This window comes from Pelophylax lessonae (genome assembly GCF_965119305.1).
Source record: "Pelophylax lessonae genome assembly, chromosome: 1".
Taxonomy (NCBI): Eukaryota; Metazoa; Chordata; class Amphibia; order Anura; family Ranidae; genus Pelophylax; species Pelophylax lessonae.
In genome coordinates this window covers 574699367-574721411 of record NC_138768.1, presented here as the reverse complement: position 1 = coordinate 574721411, position 22045 = coordinate 574699367, and the positions used below count along the sequence as shown (strand labels likewise).

The 22045-nt window shown below is 48.3% G+C and overlaps 1 protein-coding gene across 1 annotated transcript in view; it reads right to left on the bottom strand.

Annotated features, from left to right (window-relative positions):
- LOC309544572 (17-beta-hydroxysteroid dehydrogenase 13-like) overlaps window positions 1-22045 on the bottom strand; it is a 43706-nt gene that overhangs the window by 3103 nt on the left and 18558 nt on the right. Inside the window, exons 4-6 of the mRNA XM_082243477.1 lie at window positions 13511-13617; window positions 9495-9632; window positions 2585-2701 (exon numbers count right to left, since the gene is read on the bottom strand). Coding sequence (XP_082099603.1) covers window positions 2585-2701; window positions 9495-9632; window positions 13511-13617 — 362 coding nt within the window. The remainder of the gene's footprint in view (window positions 1-2584; window positions 2702-9494; window positions 9633-13510; window positions 13618-22045) is intronic.

The window sequence follows — 22045 nt, the reverse complement described above, 5'->3', positions numbered from 1 at the left end:
GAGCCTAAGCGCTGGGTGATTGAGATAGGTGATTTGTCACTTTTAACTCAGTCCTTTTTTTATAGGGCAATAATTTCACAACAGGATATAGCAACTTGACATGAAGACCTAGTTGAAATAGAGGGGTGGGCAGCTATATGGTAGATGGGGTTTAACCACTTCAGCTCCGAAAGGTTTTAGCCCCTTAAGGACCAGGCCATTTTTTGCAATTCAGCGCTGCGTTACTTTAACGAAAACTTGCGCGGTCGTGCGACGCTGTACCCAAATACGATTGATGTCCTTTTTTTTCCCCCACAAATAGAGCTTTCTTTTGGTGGTATTTGATCACGTCTGCAGTTTTTTAATTTTGCACTCAAAACAAAAAAGAGAGGTACAATTTTTTAAAAAACTCCATAATATTCACTTTCTGCTATAAAACAATACCAATAAAAAAAATTTAAAAATCACATTTTTTTTATCAGTTTAGGCCAATTTGTATACTGCTACATATTTTTGGTAAAAAAAAATCCCCAAAAGCGTATTTTAATTGGTTTAGGCAAAAGTTATAGCGTTTACAATCTACGGGATAGATATTTGGAATTTATATTTTTTTGTTTTTATTAGTAATGGCGTTGATCAGCCTTTTTATGCGGGCTGCGACAGATCGGGCTCCTAACTGACATTTTTGGCACTTTTTGGGGACCAGTGACAATAATACAGTAATCAGTGCTAAATAATATGCACTGTTACCATACTGTATAAATGACACTGTCAGGGAAGGGGTTAACACTGGGGGTGATCAAAGGGGTTAATGTGTACCTAAATATGCTTACTAACTGTGTGGGGGTATGGTTCTGTGACAGACACAGACAGATTGGGGTTTCAGCTTAGCTGAAACTCCTGATCTCTCCCTGCCTGTCTGACAGAAGACTCACCTGCTTTGTTTACATAAGCAGGCTGGTCTTCTGTCGGTTTATCTGACGATCAAGGGAGTCCAGCGGCAATCCCCACCACTCCTCCTGCGGCCCGCCTCCTCGCGCGAACCTCGCCGAGACCTTGTGCACAAAATCACATAGTACTATGTGATTTTGTGCAGCCAAGCCACCCTGCCGCAGTAATATTACGGTGGGCAGTTGGCAAGAGGTTAATATTAAAAATTAACTGTAGTAATGCGCTTGGACAAGATCTCTATCTTCCTTACTAGCAGAACGTCGATCTCCCTTGTTTACCGTTCTGCCTCTCTCTGAACAATTGCTGGGTTTCCGCCCACGTCCCAGAGCCCTTGAAAGAAATCACGTACAGGTACGTGATTTTGCGCTTAAGGGCAGAAAAATGTTGGGGGGTTATAAGAATTCTTCATGCCAAAAATGTTTTAGCATATGTGTAAATTATTGGAAAAAGATTGCTACGGTGCCCCGTAAAAGGGTAAAAGTGTGTGTAAGCCCTGGCATGGACTTCTTTATTTGCTCCCTTTTGGTCTGGAAAATATAGCACTAAAAGCACACTAAATACTGCCAGAAATACAGTGAAATTGTAACCTTTTTGTAGTAAGCTGACAGTGCTGCTCTAAAATTGTGAACACTGTTGTTAAAGAGGTTCCACACTAGCACACTAGCACCTTATGAATTTGCTTTGCAGGTAAACGAAAAGATTTATTTTTCCCCAAGACTTTACTTCTTCTTTAAAGCGGAGTTCTGGCCTCAAAAAACACTTTGGCCCATTCTGCTTGCTGACAATCACCTGAAAAAGAGATGGATAGTCCCGATTTTTTTGTTATTGAAGAAAATATACTTCCCTTTCTTCCACTTCCTCCCTCTGCGGCTGCGGCCCGCGCTGTCTCTTCCTGCTAGCATTCACTCCTGGGAGCTGAACGTCATCGCTCCCAGGAATCAATGCGCCTGCACGGGCCCCACTTGTCAGTTCCGGTGCAGGCGCGTCATTCCCTGCTAAACAGCTTCTGGGCATGCCCAGAAGCTGTGCAGGGATGAAGCGCCTGCCCCGGAACTGATGAGCGGGGCCGGAGCATTCTGGGACCGAAGAGGACACGCTGGCTTCAGCTGCCCACACCCGAGATGGCAGCGCTGGACAAGACATTTTCAAGGTAAGTATTTCTTCTAAAAGGTAAGTGCAACCTGGGACAGTTCAGAGGCTATCCATTATGAAATGCACTAGCCCTGACTGTCCCGGGGGTATTTTTATCTAAAAAACGTTTCCGAGGCCAGAACTCCGCTTTAAGGTTGCTTGAGTACCATCTGAACTATGGGCCCCCACCCCCTTATGTTGACTGGGAGAAGTGGAAGGGGGAGATGTTCTATGGTCCTTACAAATTTATTGTCCTAGGATGATAATGCTATTCCTCCATATATACAGCACAGTTAGTGAGCACTATCGTCATAGTACGTTATCACCAGGTAAAAGCAAAGGGATCTACTACTTGCTACAGTATATTTTTGTTCTTGGGTTTAGATACATAAAAAAGAAGTAATTTCTGAAGTCAACTAATCAAGGTATTTGATTATGTATGTGTCAGGTGAACAAAAAAATAATTGTAGTTATAGACCACTGAAAAACCTCTTACTAATACGAAGCAAAAAATATTACTTACACTTCTAGGACAGTAGTTAGAACTACAGAAGGTGGAATACAAATCAATTTCTTGTTACTAAGAATGCCATCCACTAACTTCTTTGCAACATCCTCTGGTGCCAGTATGGGAACAAATCTGAAAAATGAAAATAATTATTTGTGAGCATCTAAGATACCTAAAGAACATCTGTGTTTAGAGGAATGTTAAGGCTTTCACTGTCATTCGCTTTCAAAAATTGACCAAAGTCCCATATCAGCAAGTAAAATACACCTATGTTTCGAGGGTACGACAATCCTATTTATTATGACAGTGACATGCATGTGTCTGCATGAGACCTTGATAAAGAGGGCTGCCACGCCTTTTAAATATTGGTGTATTTTGCTTGCTATTATGTGACTTAGGTAAATTTTCACTTGGGTCTACAGTTGCCATATTTGTTTTATTCTTGTTGTTTGACTTACACGTTACTTCCATGCACTTACACCCATACAGGGATTTCCTAGAGGTCTACAGTGCATTGCGAAAGTATTCGGCCCCCTTGAACTTTTCAACCTTTTGCCACATTTCAGGCTTCAAACATAAAGATATAAAACTGTAATTTTTTGTGAAGAATCAACAACAAGTGGGACACAAGCATGAAGTGGAACGAAATTTATTGGATATTTCAAACTTTGTTAACAAATAAAACACTGAAAAATTGGGCGTGCAAAATTATTCAGCCCCTTTACTTTCAGTGCAGCAAACTCTCTCCAGAAGTTCAGTGAGGATCTCTGAATGATCCAATGTTGACCTAAATGACTAATGATGATAAATAGAATCCACCTGTGTGTAATCAAGTCTCCGTATAAATGCACCTGCACTGTGATAGTCTCAGAGGTCCGTTTAAAGCGCAGAGAGCATCATGAAGAACAAGGAACACACCAGGCAGGTCCGAGATACTGTTGTGGAGAAGTTTAAAGCCGGATTTGGATACAAAAAGATTTCCCAAGCTTTAAACATCCCAAGAAGCACTGTGCAAGCGATAATATTGAAATGGAAGGAGTATTAGATCACTGCAAATGTACGAAGACCTGGCCGTTCCTCTAAACTTTCAGCTCATACAAGGAGAAGACTGATCAGAGATGCAGCCAAGAGGCCCATGATCACTCTGGATGAACTGCAGAGATCTACAGCTGAGGTGCGAGACTCTGTCCATAGGACAACAATCAGTCATATACTGCACAAATCTGGCCTTTATGGAAGAGTGGCAAAAAGAAAGCCATTTCTTAAAAGATATCCATAAAAAGTGTTGCTTAAAATTTGCCACAAGCCACCTGCGAGACACACCAAACATGTGGAAGAAGGTGCTCTGGTCAAATGAAACCAAAATCTAACTTTTTGGCAACAATGCAAAACGTTATGTTTGGCGTAAAAGCAACACAGCTCATCACCCTGAACACACCATCCCCACTGTCAAACATGGTGGTGGCAGCATTATGGTTTGGGCCTGCTTTTCTTCAGCAGGGACAGGGAAGATGGTTAAAATTGATGGGAAGTTGGATGGAGCCAAATACAGGACCATTCTGGAAGAAAACCTGATGGAGTCTGCAAAAGACGGAGATTTGTCTTCCAACAAGCCAATGATCCAAAACATAAAGCAAAATATACAATGGAATGATTCACAAATAAACATATCCAGGTGTTAGAATGGCCAAGTCAATGTCCAGACCTGAATCCAATCGAGAATCTGTGAAAAGAACTGAAAACTGCTGTTCACAAACGCTCTCCATCCAACCTCACTGAGCTCGAGCTGTTTTGAGGAATGGGCAAAAATTTCAGTCTCTCGATGTGCAAAATTGATAGAGACATACCCCAAGCGACTTACAGCTGTAATCGCAGCAAAAGGTGGCGCTACAAAGTATTAACTTAAGGGGGCTGAATAATTTTGCGCGCCCAATTTTTTAGTTTTTTATTTGATAAAAAAGTTTGAAATATCCAATAAATTGGGTTCCACTTCATGATTGTGTCCCACTTGTTGTTGATTCTTCACAAAAAATTACAGTTTTATATCTTTATGATTGAAGCCTGAAATGTGGCAAAAGGTCGAAAAGTTCAAGGGGGCCGAATACTTTCGCAATGCACTGTATTTGTTATGGTTTGATGAACTCAATACATAATAAATGCTGTGCTATGTGAATACTAAATGACTGTATAATCAGAATATAACAATATTAAAATTGTAAGTGCATACATATAGTGAAATATTGTCCAACATATGGAGAAATATTTTCCAACATAAATGTGCAATCACCATATAACAACAAAAGAGTCAATTCAAATGATTGCTTGTAAGAAATTATAAAGCAAAAAAATCTATCAAAAAAACACACACTGCTTGATCCGCAGTGCAAAAAAACAATAGTGTACCACCTTGATGTGCTCCCCCCCAGGAATATTGTCAGCTCGGATAATGTGATCGCTGCAATTAAGCGTGATCCAAACCAACTTTTTAGCCCACTATTGGTTATATCCAACTTCACTAATCTCCTTCTAGGCTCCTCTCATTACGGATTGTAGTATCCCGATATATTGAATGAAAGATAAAAAAAGCGAATAGTGCTTATACCCTTTTAAAATGTGCATTTATTAAAAAAGGATCACAGGATACTTACTCTTTACAGGTGCTTGCAGCGCACCAAACCAACACAAGCATTCACAATCCGAAGATACGTTGTTTTTGGGACAATCAGTGTAAACAGCAGCCTTGCAGACAAACTTAGCCTCCAGCTCCTTGAGGACAAGGGGGAGGGGCCAGGACGGTGACGACACCTAGGAACCAACGTTCCCCGCCCCCTCTGAAATATTTGAGTATAAACATCACCTCATGCAATATGTTTTTTAGGGATTTTTTTGTTTTCCAAATAACTATTTTGAGATAATTGTGGCAGAGCAGTGTGACAGGACTTGAATTGTCTGTGATTTCATGCTAGTCTTGTCCGCTAAGTTAGACATCCCCAGTGAATAATCAGTGCCAAACTAACACCTCCCTAATGTGTGGTAGACCTTTCCATATATGCACTCCCCAATGCCTCCTTCAAACCATTTGTGTTTTCTATCCAAAATACTTACTGTGATGTCCTTAAAAAGAGTCCTTTATCTTTTCGAAGTAGACAGAATTATAAATCACGCCCTGAGGAGTTGGCCCTTAATTGATGGGACTAGGTGTTAGAAGATTGGTTGCTTTGTTCCAGTATATACCTCTGTCTAGTCTTTGCAGCTTTGATGGTCATACTGTGTTCCTCCCCCAGAGCAGCAGTCACAAAGTCTGCCACATGCCGGTCATAGTGTGTTCCTCCCCTAGAGCAGCAGTCACAAAGTCTGCCACATGACGGTCATAGTGTGTTCCTCCCCCAGAGCAGCAGTCACAAAGTCTGCCACATGATGGTCATAGTGTGCTCCTCCCCCAGGGCCGCAGCCACAAAGTCTGCCACATGGCAGTCATAGTCTGTTCCTCTCCCAGGGCAGCAGTCAGAAAGTCTGCCACATGCCGGTCATAGTGTGTTCCTCCCCCAGGGCAGCAGTTACAAAGTCTGCCACATGGCAGTCATAGTCTGTTCCTCCCCCAGGGCAGCAGTCACAAAATCTGCTACATGCTGGTCATAGTGTGTTCCTCCCCCAGGGCAGCAGTCACAAAGTCTGCCACATGCCAGTCATATTGTGTTCCTCCCCCAGTGCAGCAGTCACAAAGTCTGCCACATGCCGGTCATAGTGTGTTCCTCCCCCAGGGCAGCAGTCACAAAGTCTGCCACATGGCGGTCATAGTGTGTTCTTCCCCTAGAGCAGCAGTCACAAAGTCTGCCACATGCCAGTCATAGTGTGCTCCTCCCCCAGGGCAGCAGTCACAAAGTCTGCTACATGCCGGTCATAGTGTGTTCCTCCCCCAGGGCAGCAGTCACAAAGTCTGCCACATGCCAGTCATAGTCTGTTCCTCCCCCAGGGCAGCAGTCACAAAGTCTGCCACATGCCGGTCATAGTGTGTTCCTCCCCCAGGGCAGCAGTCACAAAGTCTGCCACATGCCAGTCATAGTCTGTTCCTCCCCCAGGGCAGCAGTTACAAAGTCTGCCACATGCCAGTCATAGTGTATTCCTCCCTCAGAGCAGCAGTCACAAAGTCTGCCACATGCCAGTCATAGCCTATTCCTCCCCCAGGGCAGCAGTAACAAAGTCTGCCACATGCCAGTCATAGTCTGTTCCACCCCTAGAGCAGCAGTCACAAAGTCTGCCACATGACGGTCATAGTGTGTTCCTCCCCCAGGGCAGCAGTTACAAAGTCTGCCACATGGCAGTCATAGTCTGTTCCTCCCCCAGGGCAGCAGTCACAAAGTCTGCTACATGCTGGTCATAGTGTGTTCCTCCCCCAGGACAGCAGTCACAAAGTCTGCCACATGCCAGTCATATTGTGTTCCTCCCCCAGTGCAGCAGTCACAAAGTCTGCCACATGCCGGTCATAGTGTGTTCCTCCCCCAGGGCAGCAGTCACAAAGTCTGCCACATGCCGGTCATAGTATGTTCTTCCCCTAGAGCAGCAGTCACAAAGTCTGCCACATGCCAGTCATAGTGTGCTCCTCCCCCAGGGCAGCAGTCACAAAGTCTGCTACATGCCGGTCATAGTGTGTTCCTCCCCCAGGGCAGCAGTCACAAAGTCTGCCACATGCCGGTCATAGTGTGTTCCTCCCCCAGGGCAGCAGTCACAAAGTCTGCCACATGCCGGTCATAGTGTGCTCCTCCCCCAGAGCAGCAGTCACAAAGTCTGCCACATGCCGGTCATAGTGTGTTCCTCCCCCAGGGCAGCAGTCACAAAGTCTGCCACATGCCAGTCATAGTCTGTTCCTCCCCCAGGGCAGCAGTTACAAAGTCTGCCACATGCCGGTCATAGTGTATTCCTCCCTCAGAGCAGCAGTCACAAAGTCTGCCACATGCCAGTCATAGCCTATTCCTCCCCCAGGGCAGCAGTAACAAAGTCTGCCACATGACGGTCATAGTGTGCTCTTCCCCCAAGGCAGCAGTCACAAAGTCTGCCACATGCCAGTCATAGTGTGCTCCTCTCCCAGGGCATCAGTCACAAAGTCTTCCACGTGCTGGTCATAGTGTGTTCCTCCCCCAGGGCAGCAGTCACAAAGTCTGCCACATGCCGGTCATAGTCTGTTCCTCCCCCAGGGCAGCAGTCACAAAGTCTGCCACATGCCGGTCATAGTCTGTTCCTCCCCCAGGGCAGCAGTCACAAAGCCTGCCACATGACGGTCATAGTGTGCTCCTCTCCCAGGGCAGCAGTCACAAAGTCTGCTACATGCTGGTCATAGTGTGTTCCTCCCCCAGGGCAGCAGTCACAAAGTCTGCCACATGCCAGTCATAGTCTGTTCCTCCCCCAGGGCAGCAGTTACAAAGTCTGCCACATGCCGGTCATAGTGTATTCCTCCCTCAGAGCAGCAGTCACAAAGTCTGCCACATGCCAGTCATAGCCTATTCCTCCCCCAGGGCAGCAGTAACAAAGTCTGCCACATGACGGTCATAGTGTGCTCTTCCCCCAAGGCAGCAGTCACAAAGTCTGCCACATGCCAGTCATAGTGTGCTCCTCTCCCAGGGCATCAGTCACAAAGTCTTCCACGTGCTGGTCATAGTGTGTTCCTCCCCCAGGGCAGCAGTCACAAAGTCTGCCACATGCCGGTCATAGTCTGTTCCTCCCCCAGGGCAGCAGTCACAAAGTCTGCCACATGCCGGTCATAGTCTGTTCCTCCCCCAGGGCAGCAGTCACAAAGCCTGCCACATGACGGTCATAGTGTGCTCCTCTCCCAGGGCAGCAGTCACAAAGTCTGCTACATGCTGGTCATAGTGTGTTCCTCCCCCAGGGCAGCAGTGAGAAAGTCTGCCATGATGGTCATAGACTTTGTTGCTGTCCTGGGGGAGACAAACACTATGACTCGCATGTGGCAGACTTACTCACAGCTGCCCTGGGGAGGAACACACTATGACCGGTATGTGGCAGGCTTTGTGACTGCTGCCCTGGGGGAGGAACACACTATGACTGGCATGTGGCAGACTTTGTGACTGCTGCCCTAGGGGAGGAACACACTATGACCAGCATGTGGCAGACTTTGTGACTGCTGCCCTGGGAGAGAAACACACTATGCCCGGCATGTGGCAGACTCTCACAGCTGCCCTGGGGGAGGAACACACTATGACCAGCATGTGGCAGACTTTGTGACTGCTGCCCTGGGGGAGGAACACACTATGACCGGCGTGTGGCAGACTTTGTGACTGCTGCCCGGGGGGGGGGGGGAACACACTGCCACACGCCGGTCATAGTGTGCTCCTCCCTGAGGGCAGCAGTCACAAAGCCTGCCCCATGATCTCCACAAGAGTCCCAGTGTCTCATTTGGCCCCTAGTGAAAATTAATTGGCCACCCCTGCCTAAAGCCTAGTACACACTAGTAGGTTTATTTCATTCAACCCACTAAAGAGCTCAGGAGGATTTGCTGTACTAACATTGGATCCCCCCACTGAGCTATTATGACAAGGGGATCCCCCCTACAACACACTGGTTAGAGCTGGCAGCCATTGGCTGAGAGCACTGATTGGATGCTGATCAGCAAATCTTTTTAGGTCGGCTTCTGTTGGACCGGCAGCAGTACACATGGCCCCAATGCTGCCCTCGTGTACTAGGCCTAGGGGCTTCCCTCTGCTTTAGCTGGCTGGATTTTTTGTACATCAAGGAGATGCATGCAAATACACTGGTCCTCTTCCAGCCATATGAAAGATAAGAAGTAGTCTAGGGTGTGAATAATTATAACAGTTTTTTTTTTTTTTTCTATAAATACAAAAGTTATTTGTGCAGCATATATTCTTTAGGCCACAGGAACATATCCTGCATTTCAGATCTCTCCGCTTTTTACCTTGTGCTTGAATTTTTTACAAAGCCAGTGTCAACAAATACAGGGCACAGACATGATGTTTTCACTCCTGTCATCTGCAGTGCTGCAAGTTCAGCTGTCAGAGCCTTGTGGTATCCAAGGGCTGCAAACTTAGTAGAGCTGCAAGGCAAAAGTTCATACAAAATCAAAAGTAGAACGTAGTTATACTGTAACTCTACCTAGTTGATAAAAAAAAGTTCTAGCAAACTTCATTACATTACAATATTGTTCCTCCTATAGACATATCAGGGTTGGTTTACTGAAGACACATAGACTGTTCAATTTGGAAGTGTAGTGCATTCTGTAAGGCAATTTTCAAACAAAATAGTGAATGAGCTGAAGCTCTGCTGACTGCCATCATCCGATCATATGCAAGCAAAAATGCTGTTATTTGTTTTCCTTGCATGTGATTGGGTATTGTTTGCAAAATTAAGACGAGCACAGCGCTGGATCAAAAGAGGAGCCAGATAAGTGTTTAGGGGGGCTGGGGGGAGATGATATTGGAAGGGTTTTTTTTCCCCCTAAAGCAAAAAATGCATTGGGTTAAAAAAAAAAAAAACGGATACTTTCACCCCCCTTCCAAGGCCAATTTTCTGTTTCCAGCGCTGCCACACTTTGAATGCCAATTGCTCAATCACACAACTCTTTATTTAAATGAAAATGTCATAATTTGTTTTAGACAGATAGTGCTTTTTTTTGGTGGTGTTACTGGTATTAAACCAATTCAGCTCCGGAAGGTTTTACTCCCTTAATGACCCCCCTTCCAAGGCCAATTTTCTGTTTCCAGCGCTGCCACACTTTGAATATCAATTGCTCAATCACACAACTGTTTATTTAAATGAAAATGTTATAATTTGTTTTAGACAGATAGTGCTTTTTTTTTTGGTGGTATTAAACCAATTCAGCTCCGGAAGGTTTTACCCCCTTAATGACCAGGTCATTTTTTGCAATACGGCACTGCGTTGCTTTAACTGACAATTGCGCGGTCGTTCGAAGTTGTACCCAAATAAAATTGTTGTCCTTTATTTCCAACAAATAGAGCTTTCTTTTGGTGGTATTTGATCACCTCTGCGGGTTTTATTTTTTGCGCTATAAACAAAAAAATTCTGAGAATTTTGAAAAAAAAAAAAAAAAAACAATATGTTTTACTTTCTGCTATAAAACACATCCAATAAAAAAATTAAAAAAATCAAATTTCTTTATCAGTTTAGGCCAATTTGTATTCTGCTACATATTTTTGTTAAAAAAAATCTCAAAAAGCGTATATTGATTGGTTTGCGCAAAGGTGATAGCATTTACAAACTACGGAATAGATTTATGGACTTTTTATTTTGTTTTTATTGGTTTTATTAGTAATGGCGGAGATCAGCGATTTTTAGTGGGACTGCGATATTGTGGTGGACAAATCTGAGACGGGGTGACACTTTTTGGGGACCAGTGACACCAATACAATCATCAGTGCTAAAAATATGCTGGCAAGGAAGGGGCTAACATCAGGGGCGATCAAGGGGTTAAGTGTGCTCCTAGGGAGTGCTTTCTGTGTGGGATTTCCGGATTAGTAGCAACAAAAGATCTCTCTCCCTGTCTGACGGAACGGCTGTCTGCCTTGTTTACATAGGCAGACCGCTTTTCTGTCATTCTCCTGAACGATTGCGGGTGGCTGGCGGCCCTGATGGCCCACTGATTGGCTCCCGCTGTGTCCACTCACAGTGGGAGCGAGGTTCCGACATCGTGCACACGCCCCCTAGGACCCCTCTACAAAATCACGTACAGGTACGTGATTTTGCGCTTAAGGGCCGCCCTGCCGCAGTTGATGTTTTCTGGTCTGGAACCCTGTGGTTGGTGGCTGGCACCCTGTGGTGGGTGGCTGGCTGGCATCCTGTGGTGGGTGGCTGGCTTGATGGCACCCTGTGGTGGGTGGCTGGCTGTCTGGCATCCTGTGGTGGGTGGGTGGCTGGCTGGTTTGCTGGCACCCTGTGGTGGATGACTGGCTGGTACCCTGTGGTGGGTTGCTGGCTGGCTGGCACCCTGTGGTGGGTGGGTAGCTGGCTTGATGGCACCCTGTGGTGGGTGGCTGGCTGGCTTGCTGGCACCCTGTGGCACCACAGGTTGCCAGCCAGCCATCCACCACAGGGTGCCAGACAGCCAGACACCCACAACAGGGTGCCAGCAAGCCACCCACCCACCACAGGGTGCCAGACAACCAGTCACCCACCACAGGGTGCCAGCAAGCCAGCCACCCACCACAGGGTGCCAGCCAGTCAGCCATCCACCACAGGGTGCCAGCCAGCCACCCACCACAGGGTGCCAGCAAGCCAACAGCCCACCACAGGGTACCAGGCAGCCAGCCACCCACCACAGAGTGCTATACAACAAGCCACCCGCCACCACAGGGTGCCAGCCACCCACCACAGGGTTCCAGAAAGCCAGCCACCCACCCACCACAGGGTGCCAGTCAGCCAGCCACCCACTACAGGGTGCCAGCCAGCCACCTGGAAGAGCAGGATGATGCAAAAATGTCCAAAAAGACAATGGACAGAAACTTCATTGTGGTCGAATAGATGCCATGTTCAGTGTTTTATTGGGGCCCCATGCAGAGGATTCTTCTGAATCTGCAATAATCAGCCTGGATGATGAATTAAATGAATTTGGCATGATTTGGTACTTTGTTAGAGGTCTAATGAAACAGCAGGTCGACTCGGAGTAAATCTTACAATCCAATCAGCTGATTCATTTTGTGCTGGAGGTTGGATTACTAATACTGGCAAAGTGTATGCCTGAGGACTGAGTGAAAAGAGTGTTGTATAGTATTTAAGAGGAGGAGATTTAAAAAGCAGCAGAAGAGATATTGTCATTGTATGTGTGTGTTAATGGATTCAATAAACAAACGACTTTCCGAACTACGAATGTCTATCACGAATAAATAACGAATTATCCAAAAATCCAAGAATAAAACTTACCGATTCGTTATAACGAATATCTATACTCTATAGAAATAACCAATCATCCGAAAATGAATTAATGAACATAACGGATATTACAGAATAAAATGATGTATTTTGCGAATGAAAACAAAATGAAACACAATTTTCCATCGTGCACAAGTCTATATTGCAGCTTACCTATTCTTTGAGATGTTGGTTGCATTCGTTTTAATTTTTTTGGCATCTTTCCCTTATTTTCATCTGGTGATCCTGCCAGTAAGTCTGTTGTTTTTCAACAGAACAAGCTCTCCTACAAGTGTATCAGTTAGTGTTGAGAAAAACCATTTGCCACTAACAGGAGTGCTTACAGTGATCAGCTTTTATTTATTCCTGTAAAATCTTTATCCCAAAAGGAACAAAAACAGTTGCTGTGACTGTTTTGTGTAACTGCAGTACAATTTGAAGTTCAGGTTCAATTTGTTAGTGCATCCAAATCTGTTAGTCTTTCTAACAATCCCCTTCCCCTAGACTGGCAATGCTGCTGTCCAAAAGGTGCCCCCTTGGCTCCGTTATCCAGAGTGTGGGCATGCTAAAACAGGAGGTGTGTTACTGACCAGGCCACCAGGTGAAAACAGAGAGGGGGAAAAGCCTAAAAAAAAAGCCTAAAAAAAAGGATTGGTAAGCTGCAATATATTAAATTTTTTGTTTGGGGTTTAATACTGCTTTAAAGTATATCCTAAATCAAAACGTGTTTTGTACGTAGTTTTTGATTGGGTAGAGAATGGTTTAAACCACTGTCTGCTTTTCCCCGTTGGGGAGAGTCACTGCTCAGTTTGTCATAGTTAAAGCTGAGCTCCGGGGAAATGGAAAAACTGCCCCTGCAGTTATCAATACCATCTAGATTGTAAGCTCCAAGGAGCAGGGCCCTCTAATTCCTCCTCTATTGAATTGTATTGTAACTGTATTGTCTTCCCTCACATTGTAAAGCGCTGCGCAAACTTTTGGAGCTATATAAATCCTGTATAATAATAATAATAATAATAATCAATAATAAAATACATCCTGAATTCATACCAGTAATCTACCATATATGGCACTCCAACAAATCCTGCAGATGAAGCAATAGTAACAATGTGACCATGATTTTTCCTCATCATTGCTGGAAGGAAGGCCCTTGTAGTCTGTAGTAATAAAGTGAGCCTACATTAGTATAGTACATAAAAAGTATTTACAAAACGCACAATTTAACAAATCCTTTTAGTTGTTTAAGAGTTTGCAAAATAATGCCCCGTACACACGTACCGATTGTCGGCCGTAAATATTCGGCCGACGACCGATCGGCCGATTGTAGGCTTGTTAGTATGATGCGTCCGACAGCCGACAGTGCATTTTCAGCCGAACAGAATCAGGATTATGCAGGCATTAAAATTTTTGTTGGCCAACACCAGAACGGCTGATTGTTCGCCAGTCAGTACAGATTTCGGCCGACAGACAGCAGATTTGTAAGATTGGGCATGCTCAGAAAAGAAAAAAGACAAGGAAAGTTAACCATCACATGACATCACTTCTGCAGTCGGCTGTTGTTGGCCGACAAAATTTGTGTGCAGTCTTTTGCAGTTTTCAACAGACATGACAGCCCTGGACAAAAGACGGCCGATCGTTCGGCCGACGATCGGTACATGTGTACGAGGCTTAAGAGAACACCTTCACTATACAAAAAAAATGCACGGTTTCTTGTGTATTTAAGAAAGAGCATTTTAATGCACACAGTGCATGACTAAGGCACCCCAGATGTAATTATGACACTTACCTAAATCCCAACCCCTTAAATAAACTTCCTGCAATAAATACGCGGACACCGTTATTGGAGTAAAATTGGCCAACGTGGCCATTTATTAACCAGTAACAAAAATATATATAACACATTCCTTAGAACAGGAACCACAATAGTATAATAAAAGATAACATAAGGTTGCCGATCTTTGTAGGCCCCAAATATCAAGTACCATTTTTGTATCTGTGTAACTCTTAACTGTCCCCAGCCGCACCACCGGCTCGGGGACGACCTCAACACACAGCAGATACCTCCCAATTTAAACTACCAGTTAACCCATCTATTAACTGGCATTCCCCAGGTGACTCCATACCTTAGATGGGTCCCTCAGCTGATAACTACAGCAGGGGGGTATTGCAAGTAGGGATGATTGGGCTAATTGTGCTAGGAGAGGAAATTTGTGGGGGGTATGTGCTAGGATGTGGGATTGGGGGGAGGGGATATTGTGCAGGAAAAGCGGCGTTTGAATGTGGGGGGGTGATTTGTGCTTGGAGGGAAAATTTGAGGAGTAGAGGATTTGTGGTAGGAGGGGGAATACTTTTTTTTTTTTGTGCTGGGGGAATATGGCGAGAGAAATGATTTGAGCTGGGTGCTCAGGGGGTAAGCATGCATTTCGCTGACACGTAATGCTCATACATCTTGGGGGGGGAGCACAATTTGACCTTTTTGCGCCGGGCCCTTCGACCAATTTATTGAATCAAAAAAATCTGACAGGCTGGTCTCTAGACCGATTTCAGTACAACCAGTCAGTACAGCCCGGAGCAAAAGAACAAAAGAAATAGGCGGAGGGATAGCATGACTTGGCCATCAGTGGAATTGTCTCTGAAAGGGTTAACATGTTAGGCAGTCTGGGGTTTGTCCTTCTATTGGTCAGGACAGCTAAGGGAGGGGCTGTTAAAGGGGGGAAGTGAGCTCACTGTAGTCTTTCCCGCGATTGGTCAGGGCAGCTAAGGGAGGGGCTGTAGAAGGGGGGAAGTGAGCTCACTGTAGTCTTTCCCGGGCTTCAGTTCCAGCGTGGGTGAAGAAGCATTAGAAGCATTCGGATCGTCTGCTGCCGTCGGGTATTGTGGCCCCCCCCCTCCCCCCCGCTATTGCCCCGCACTGCCTGACTATCTCCCCGTGCCTCCTCCACCTCCTTACTGCTTTTAAGCCCCATGTCAGACGCTCGGTCCCTCGTGGAGCAGCTGCGGTCCATGGCTGAGTCCATGGGACAGGACTGGCTGCAGCAGCAGGTCTCCGGACTGCTTGCCCCGGCCGCAGCGAATGCAGGGGGGAGACGTGCTCGGAGGACTCGTCCCCTGGAGCGCTTCAGCCCCCCCCCCTCCCTCTAGAGCTCAGCGCCGCTTTGGGAGCCCCTCGGAGGACCCTCCAGGCACGTCGGAACAGCGCTCTCCAGCTGTCTCCGGCGCTGGCACTGGGAGGAATCCCCGTCATCGGCGGAGCTCTGCAGGTGGGGGCCGCAGCCACACTCTCTCCCCCCCCCCACCTGTGCGTCGTGGGCATCCAGAACATGCGGCTGCCTCCCCTGTGGATGCTCCGGCAGAGGGGGCAGCCCGGCGTGGGATGGTCAGTGCGGCGGGCTCCGGTCAGTCCGGTAGAGCGGCCGGAGGCCCCTCCCGCCCCAGGGCCTCTTCATCATCTTGTCGGGATCTCGGTCAGGGCAGATCCCCTCCCCCAGCACCAGCAGGAAGAGGAAATCGTGGGGGTCTGCCGTGCGGTCGGGGGACTGCAGTCGTCTGAGCCGGGATGGTCGTCCGAGTCCGGGAGCGGTCGGTGCGGCCGTGCCAGACCTTTCTACCGCAGGTGCCCTGCATGAATCATCCAGGTCCGAAGGCGAGCTGTCCAGCGCGGAGGAAGAGGCGGCGCCACGTCCGGCGGCAGCGATGGAGTCCGGTGACGCGGCTGTGGGGTCCGTTCCTAGTCAGCCCGGTGAGTACAATTTTGCTTCCTTGTTTTCTTCACAGAGTGTGCAGTCTTCTGGGGGGGTGAGTGGGGGATGGGGGCCCCCGGGGCGGGTCTAGTGGCGCCTTCTCCCGCTGTGAGCGGGTTCTCCTCGCCCCAGACAGCGGGCATGGCGTCTGCCGTGCCTGCTTCCGTCGCAGCGTTTCAGGAGCTGGTGGCGGGTTTGCGGGTTTTGGTACAACGTTTGGACGCGGCTACTCCTCCCGCAGCGTCGCCGGTGTCGGCTTGGGTGGCTGCTTCGCCTGTGGTTGGCGTGGCGGTAAATCAGGGGCAGGCTGCCCCCCCTGCTGTGGTTCCGTCTGGTGCGGCTCTGGCGGGGGGCGCGGTGGGTGAGCGGCCCGCGGCCGAGGCGTCTAAGGACGCTGGCAAGGGCGCGGATTCTGTGCGTTTGGCGGACTCCGCCAAATGCGAGGTTTATGTTTGTTTTGGGTCCTTTGGGCGCCCATCTTAAACCGGAGGTGCGGGAAAAGATTTTGAAAGGGGACTATGTGGAGATTTTTACCCTTTTGCCCTTAGAGAAGTTTAATCTGGACCGGATTAGGCCTGAGGAGTCCAAGAAGGAGGATGAGGAAAAGCGCTGGTATCGCCTTATTCCGCGGACGTTTAGCAATTGGCTACAAGCGTTTGCCATTTTTGCTAGCGTGATTGGGGAGAAGCACCCCGAGAATTGTTCACCTTTATTCTGCTATCTTAATGCCATCGGCGAGGCCCACAGGGTGTATGGGGGTGTAGCCTGGTTGCGGTATGATGAGCAGTTCCGTTAGCGGAAGGCGGTGCGGCCGTCGTTGCGTTGGGATCATAAGGACATCGGTCTATGGATGAACCTTATGACCTCGGCGCGGGCCTCCTCTTTGTTTTTTCCAGGGGGGGCCGGGATTCCGACCACCCCAGGACAGCCGGCCACAAAAAGACGGGGTTGCTGTTGGCAGTTCAACGAGGGTACCTGTAAATTTGGCGCCAGCTGCCGTTACAAGCACGAGTGCTCCCACTGTGGCGGATCCCACCCCTTGTCCCGGTGCTTTAAGGCAGGCAAGTCCCGTTCCGGCGACGCTTCGGGAAAAAGGGTGGACTCCGGTGAGGGTGGACAGGATGGCCCCCTTCCTAAATAGGTACCCGGATCGACAGGCCGCTCGCTTGTTGGAGGCGGGTTTCTCGGGGGGTTTTGTCATTCCTTGCTCCCTGGCTCGGATTCCTCCCCTGGCTGACAATTTGCGGTCGGCTCAGTTGCACTCCGCGGTGGTTTCGGAGAAACTCGCCAAGGAAGTGGCGTTGGGGCGTATGAGCGGCCCCTTTTCTGTCCCTCCTTTGCCTGATTTGGTGGTCTCCCCATTGGGGGTGGTCCCTAAGAAGGAGCCTAATACGTTTCGGCTGATACACCACCTTTCTTTTCCGAAGGGTGGGTCGGTCAATGATGCCATTGCCCCAGAGTCATGCGCGGTTTCATATACCTCTTTCGATGCTGCGGTCTTCTGGGTCCGGCACTACGGCAGGGGTTCTCTGATGGCAAAGACTGATATTGAGTCAGCTTTTCGGCTATTGCCGGTTCATCCGTGCAGTTTTCATCTTTTGGGTTGTAGATGGTCTGGGGGTTTCTATGTGGATCGCTGTCTACCTATGGGGTGTTCCATTTCCTGCGCCTTGTTCGAGACCTTCAGTTCCTTTGTGGAATGGGTGGTCCGGGATGTGGCGGGGGTGAATTCGGTCATCCATTACTTGGACGACTTCCTGTGCGTTGGCCCACCTTCTTCTAAGCTCTGTGGTGTACTGCTGGCTACGGTTCAGCACATAGCAGAGCGTTTCGGTATTCCACTGGCGGCGGATAAGACGGAGGGCCCTCTCGCCGTCATAAAATTCTTGGGGATCATTATAGATTCCCAGGCCATGGAATGTCGCCTGCCGGAGGACAAGCTGTCGGCTCTCAAGGATGAGGTGCGGGTGGTTGCCGGTAAGCGTAAGGTACAGCTTCGCGAATTGCAATCGCTCCTGGGCAAGCTGAATTTCGCTTGCCGCATTATGCCGATGGGCCGGGTTTTTTGTCGCCGGCTCTCTTCTGCCACGGCTGGGATACAGTCCCCCGGGCACTTTATTCGTTTGACGGGGGAGCACGCAGCTGACCTGAGGGTGTGGCAGGTTTTCCTGGACACGTTCAATGGGCGGTCGTTGTGGATGGACGGGCCGGTCAGCAACAGTGATATTGATCTTTTCACCGACGCGGCCGGGTCGGCCGGGTATGGTGCATACTTCGGGGGGCGTTGGAGTGCGGAACGATGGCCGGAAGACTGGCGGGGGGCAGGTTTTTTGCGCAATCTGGTCCTCCTGGAATTGTTTCCGGTTCTAGTGGCCATTGAGTTGTGGGGGGGGTTGTTTCGTGACAAGAAAGTCCGTCTCCACTGCGATAATTTGGGGGTTGTCCAAGTCATCAATACTCTGTCTGGGTCTTCTCCGCCGGTGGTGCGGCTCCTGCGTCATCTGGTATTGCGTTGTCTGCAATTGAATGTCTTTCTGTATGCTGTGCATCTCCCGGGGGTGAAAAACACTTTGGCTGATGCATTGTCTCGTTTTCAGTTGGACAGGTTCCGGGAGTTGGCACCGGGAGCGGAGCGACACGGCACCCCTTGTCCACGACGGCTTTGGAAGATTGCATTGGCATCGCCTCCGGGTTGATTCGCGGCTCCTTGAGTGGGTCCACGTGGTCTGCCTACACCAAGGTTTGGCGGGAGTGGGGGGCCATGTTACTTGAGGCAGGGGTGGATATGCTCGGGACAGAGGTCAGGAATCTTTTGATCTATTTTATCTGCTTGAATTTCACGGCGGGGGTGTCGGTTTCTGTGGTCAATCGTAAACTATCGGCTATTGCTTTTCTGTGTAAGTTGAGGGGTGTTGCGGACTTTACCAAAGATTTTTTGGTTCGGCAGGCGCTGAGGGGTTATCGGCGGGGTGCCCCAAAGCTTGACGGGCGCCGGCCGATCACGTTTGAGCTCCTGCAGATGTTGTTCGCCCAGGTGGTTCTCCAGTTTTGAAGTCCTTTTGTTCCGGGTCGCCTTTGCACTGGCCTTTTACGGGGCTCTTAGGGTGAGCAAGCTCGTCAGCTCCTCTAGGGCGGCACAAGGGGGATTACAGATGGCGGATGTTCACTGCAATGGTTCTTCCGTGGCTTTGATTATCCGCCGTTCAAAGACGGACCAAGTTGGCAGAGGCGCATCCGTGCGTCTTGGCCACATACGGGGCTCGCCCATTTGTCCGGTTTCGGCGTTTCTCGAATATCTTAGGGTTCGACCGGCTGGGTCCGGTTCTTTCCTGGTGCACGCGGACGGGTCGGCCCTGTCCACTTTTCAATTTGTTTCGGTGATGCGCCGTTGTCTTACGGCCGCAGGCTTGCAGGCACTGCAATATTCTTCCCACTCATTCCGCATAGGGGCTGCTACAGAAGCTGCTAGGTGGGGTTTGGATGAGTCTGTTTTACGGCGTATTGGTAGGTGGGAGTCAAACAGATTCAAGCTTTATGTCCGCCCCCATTTGGTGTAACCGCGGTTCTTGCAGGGTTTCTTTTTTGCTTGTTATTTGCTTAATATGCTTGTTTTGCCCCCTTTTTTCCTTTCTCTGGCGCTGTTTTCGTAGTGTTATCGTTGGTCTGTTTTCGTTTCAGGTGCGGTGGCCCTCGTGTGGATTTTGGGACACTCTTTTGTCTATTGGGGGGCCAGACGGGCGGATGTTCGGCCGCAAGGGCGACAGCTTGGTATCCCTCGGTCTGAGGCTACCGTCCGGTGGATCGGCGTTCCAGGCATGTTGTGGGGCAGGGTGCTTCCAGAGGTACACAGGGTATCCCGGTTGGACAGGGCCCCGGACGTTTTAGTCATCCACGCCGGCGGCAACGATATGGGTGTTAGGTCTTGCCGCCACCTGATTCGGGATGTCAAGTTTGACATTCTCCGGCTACGCATGGAGTTCCCGGACACGGTGGTGGTATGGTCGGACATTGTGGGCCGCGCGTCTTGGCGTCAGGCCCGGTCCGTGGAAAAGTTGAACAAAGCCCGGGTGAAGGTCAATAAAGAGGTTTCCAGGTTCCTCGTGCGTAACGGGGGGTTCGTGGTCAGACACAGGGAGTTGGAGGTTGATACATGGCGGTATTTGCGCAGTGATGGGGTGCATTTGGGCCCTGGGTCTGCAGGAGGGGATACAGAGAGCGTTAGGTTTTTGGCGGGGCACAATGGTGTGAGGTTTCCCACCTTGTGCTGTGGCGGTTGGGGGTCTTTGGAGGTGTGTCTGGTAAAACCTGCTGTACTCAGCAGCTGAGGGACCCATCTAAGGTATGGAGTCACCTGGGGAATGCCATGTTAATAGATGGGTTAACTGGTATTTTAAATTGGGAGGTATCTGCTGTGTGTTGAGGTCGTCCCCGAGCCGGTGCTGCGGCTGGGGACAGTTAAGAGTTACACAGATACACAAAATGGTACTTGGTATTTGGGGCCTCCAAAGATCGGCAACCTTATGTGATCTTTTATTTGAATATTTTGGTTCCAGTTTTAAGGAACGTGTTATATATATTTTGTTATTGGTTAATAAATGGCCACGTTGGCCAATTTTACTCCAATAAAGGTGTCCGTGTATTTATTGCAGGAAGTTCATTGAAAGGGTTTGGGATTTGAGATAAGGGTTATGGTAAGTGTCCAAATTTCATCTGGGGTGCCTTAGTCATGCCCATACATGGGTTGAAATTTGCCCGCCTCTTGTTGAGGCATGTAGAAAATGTAAGCACTTTTCATAGTACTTCCCACCCTGGCAAACTATGTGTAATCTCTCTATCGTTCCACATTCATGTTCAGGAAAAAACACATATTTAGCTCAAAGAGGCACCTGCACACCTAAGGGCAGCTATTTGCCCCAGTGGATACCAAACTGGAACTTCTAGATTTACACTCCTAATGTTCCTCTTACGCTAACAGATTTTGCATTTGCACTGTTGCATCCTAAAATGTACGTGTGTGTGTGTGTGTGTGTGTGTGTGTGTATATATATCTGAGTGCATGTATGTGAGTGTGTATATATGCATCTGTGTGTGTGTGTGTGCACTGGGCAGTATATGACATACTCCTGACTACTGCATACTTTACATGACTGAGGGACCTGCAGAATGCTGAGGCTCCGGGTATCTATAAAACATTAAACACTTGACCCATCCCCCCTTCCAAAGTAACCAGAGGACACATTTTATTTGGAGTCGATTGGCCATAGCAGCCTTTTTATTACAAATCAATTAAATAAAACATTCACAAGAAAAAAAGTTTAATGCATATAATACATTCAATGCATACCAAATAAACCTACCTCAGCTTATGCCCAGTCTAAGGTCTTTGAAGGCCTATATACTCACGATTAACCAGTTGTATCTGCCACCCAATCAAAGGCCCCTAGCCACAACTACACCAGCTCAGGGACAATTAACTACTTACGTACTACCACGTATTGTTAGGAAGGGGCACCCATACCTCAGATAGGTCCAACCCACAATTTTCCACAATTATTCAACCAGCACCACCTTCAAAGACCCAATAGCCCCCTGCCACAGCACACGTGGCATGTGTTGCCTCCCGAACACAGAAAGCCCGCTGAATACCCTTCTGCCAGATGCCACAAATCAATGCCAATGGCATTCAGATGCACACCATCTCTTCTTAGATATTGCCAGGACTCATCCTCTCAATGACCTATTGCCAGGTCCCCATTTTAGGCAAAAAACCTTGCTACCTCCTTGGTCACCTTTATCCTGGCTATGTTGATCTTTTCAACAGAATGAGCCATATGCCCCTCAGACC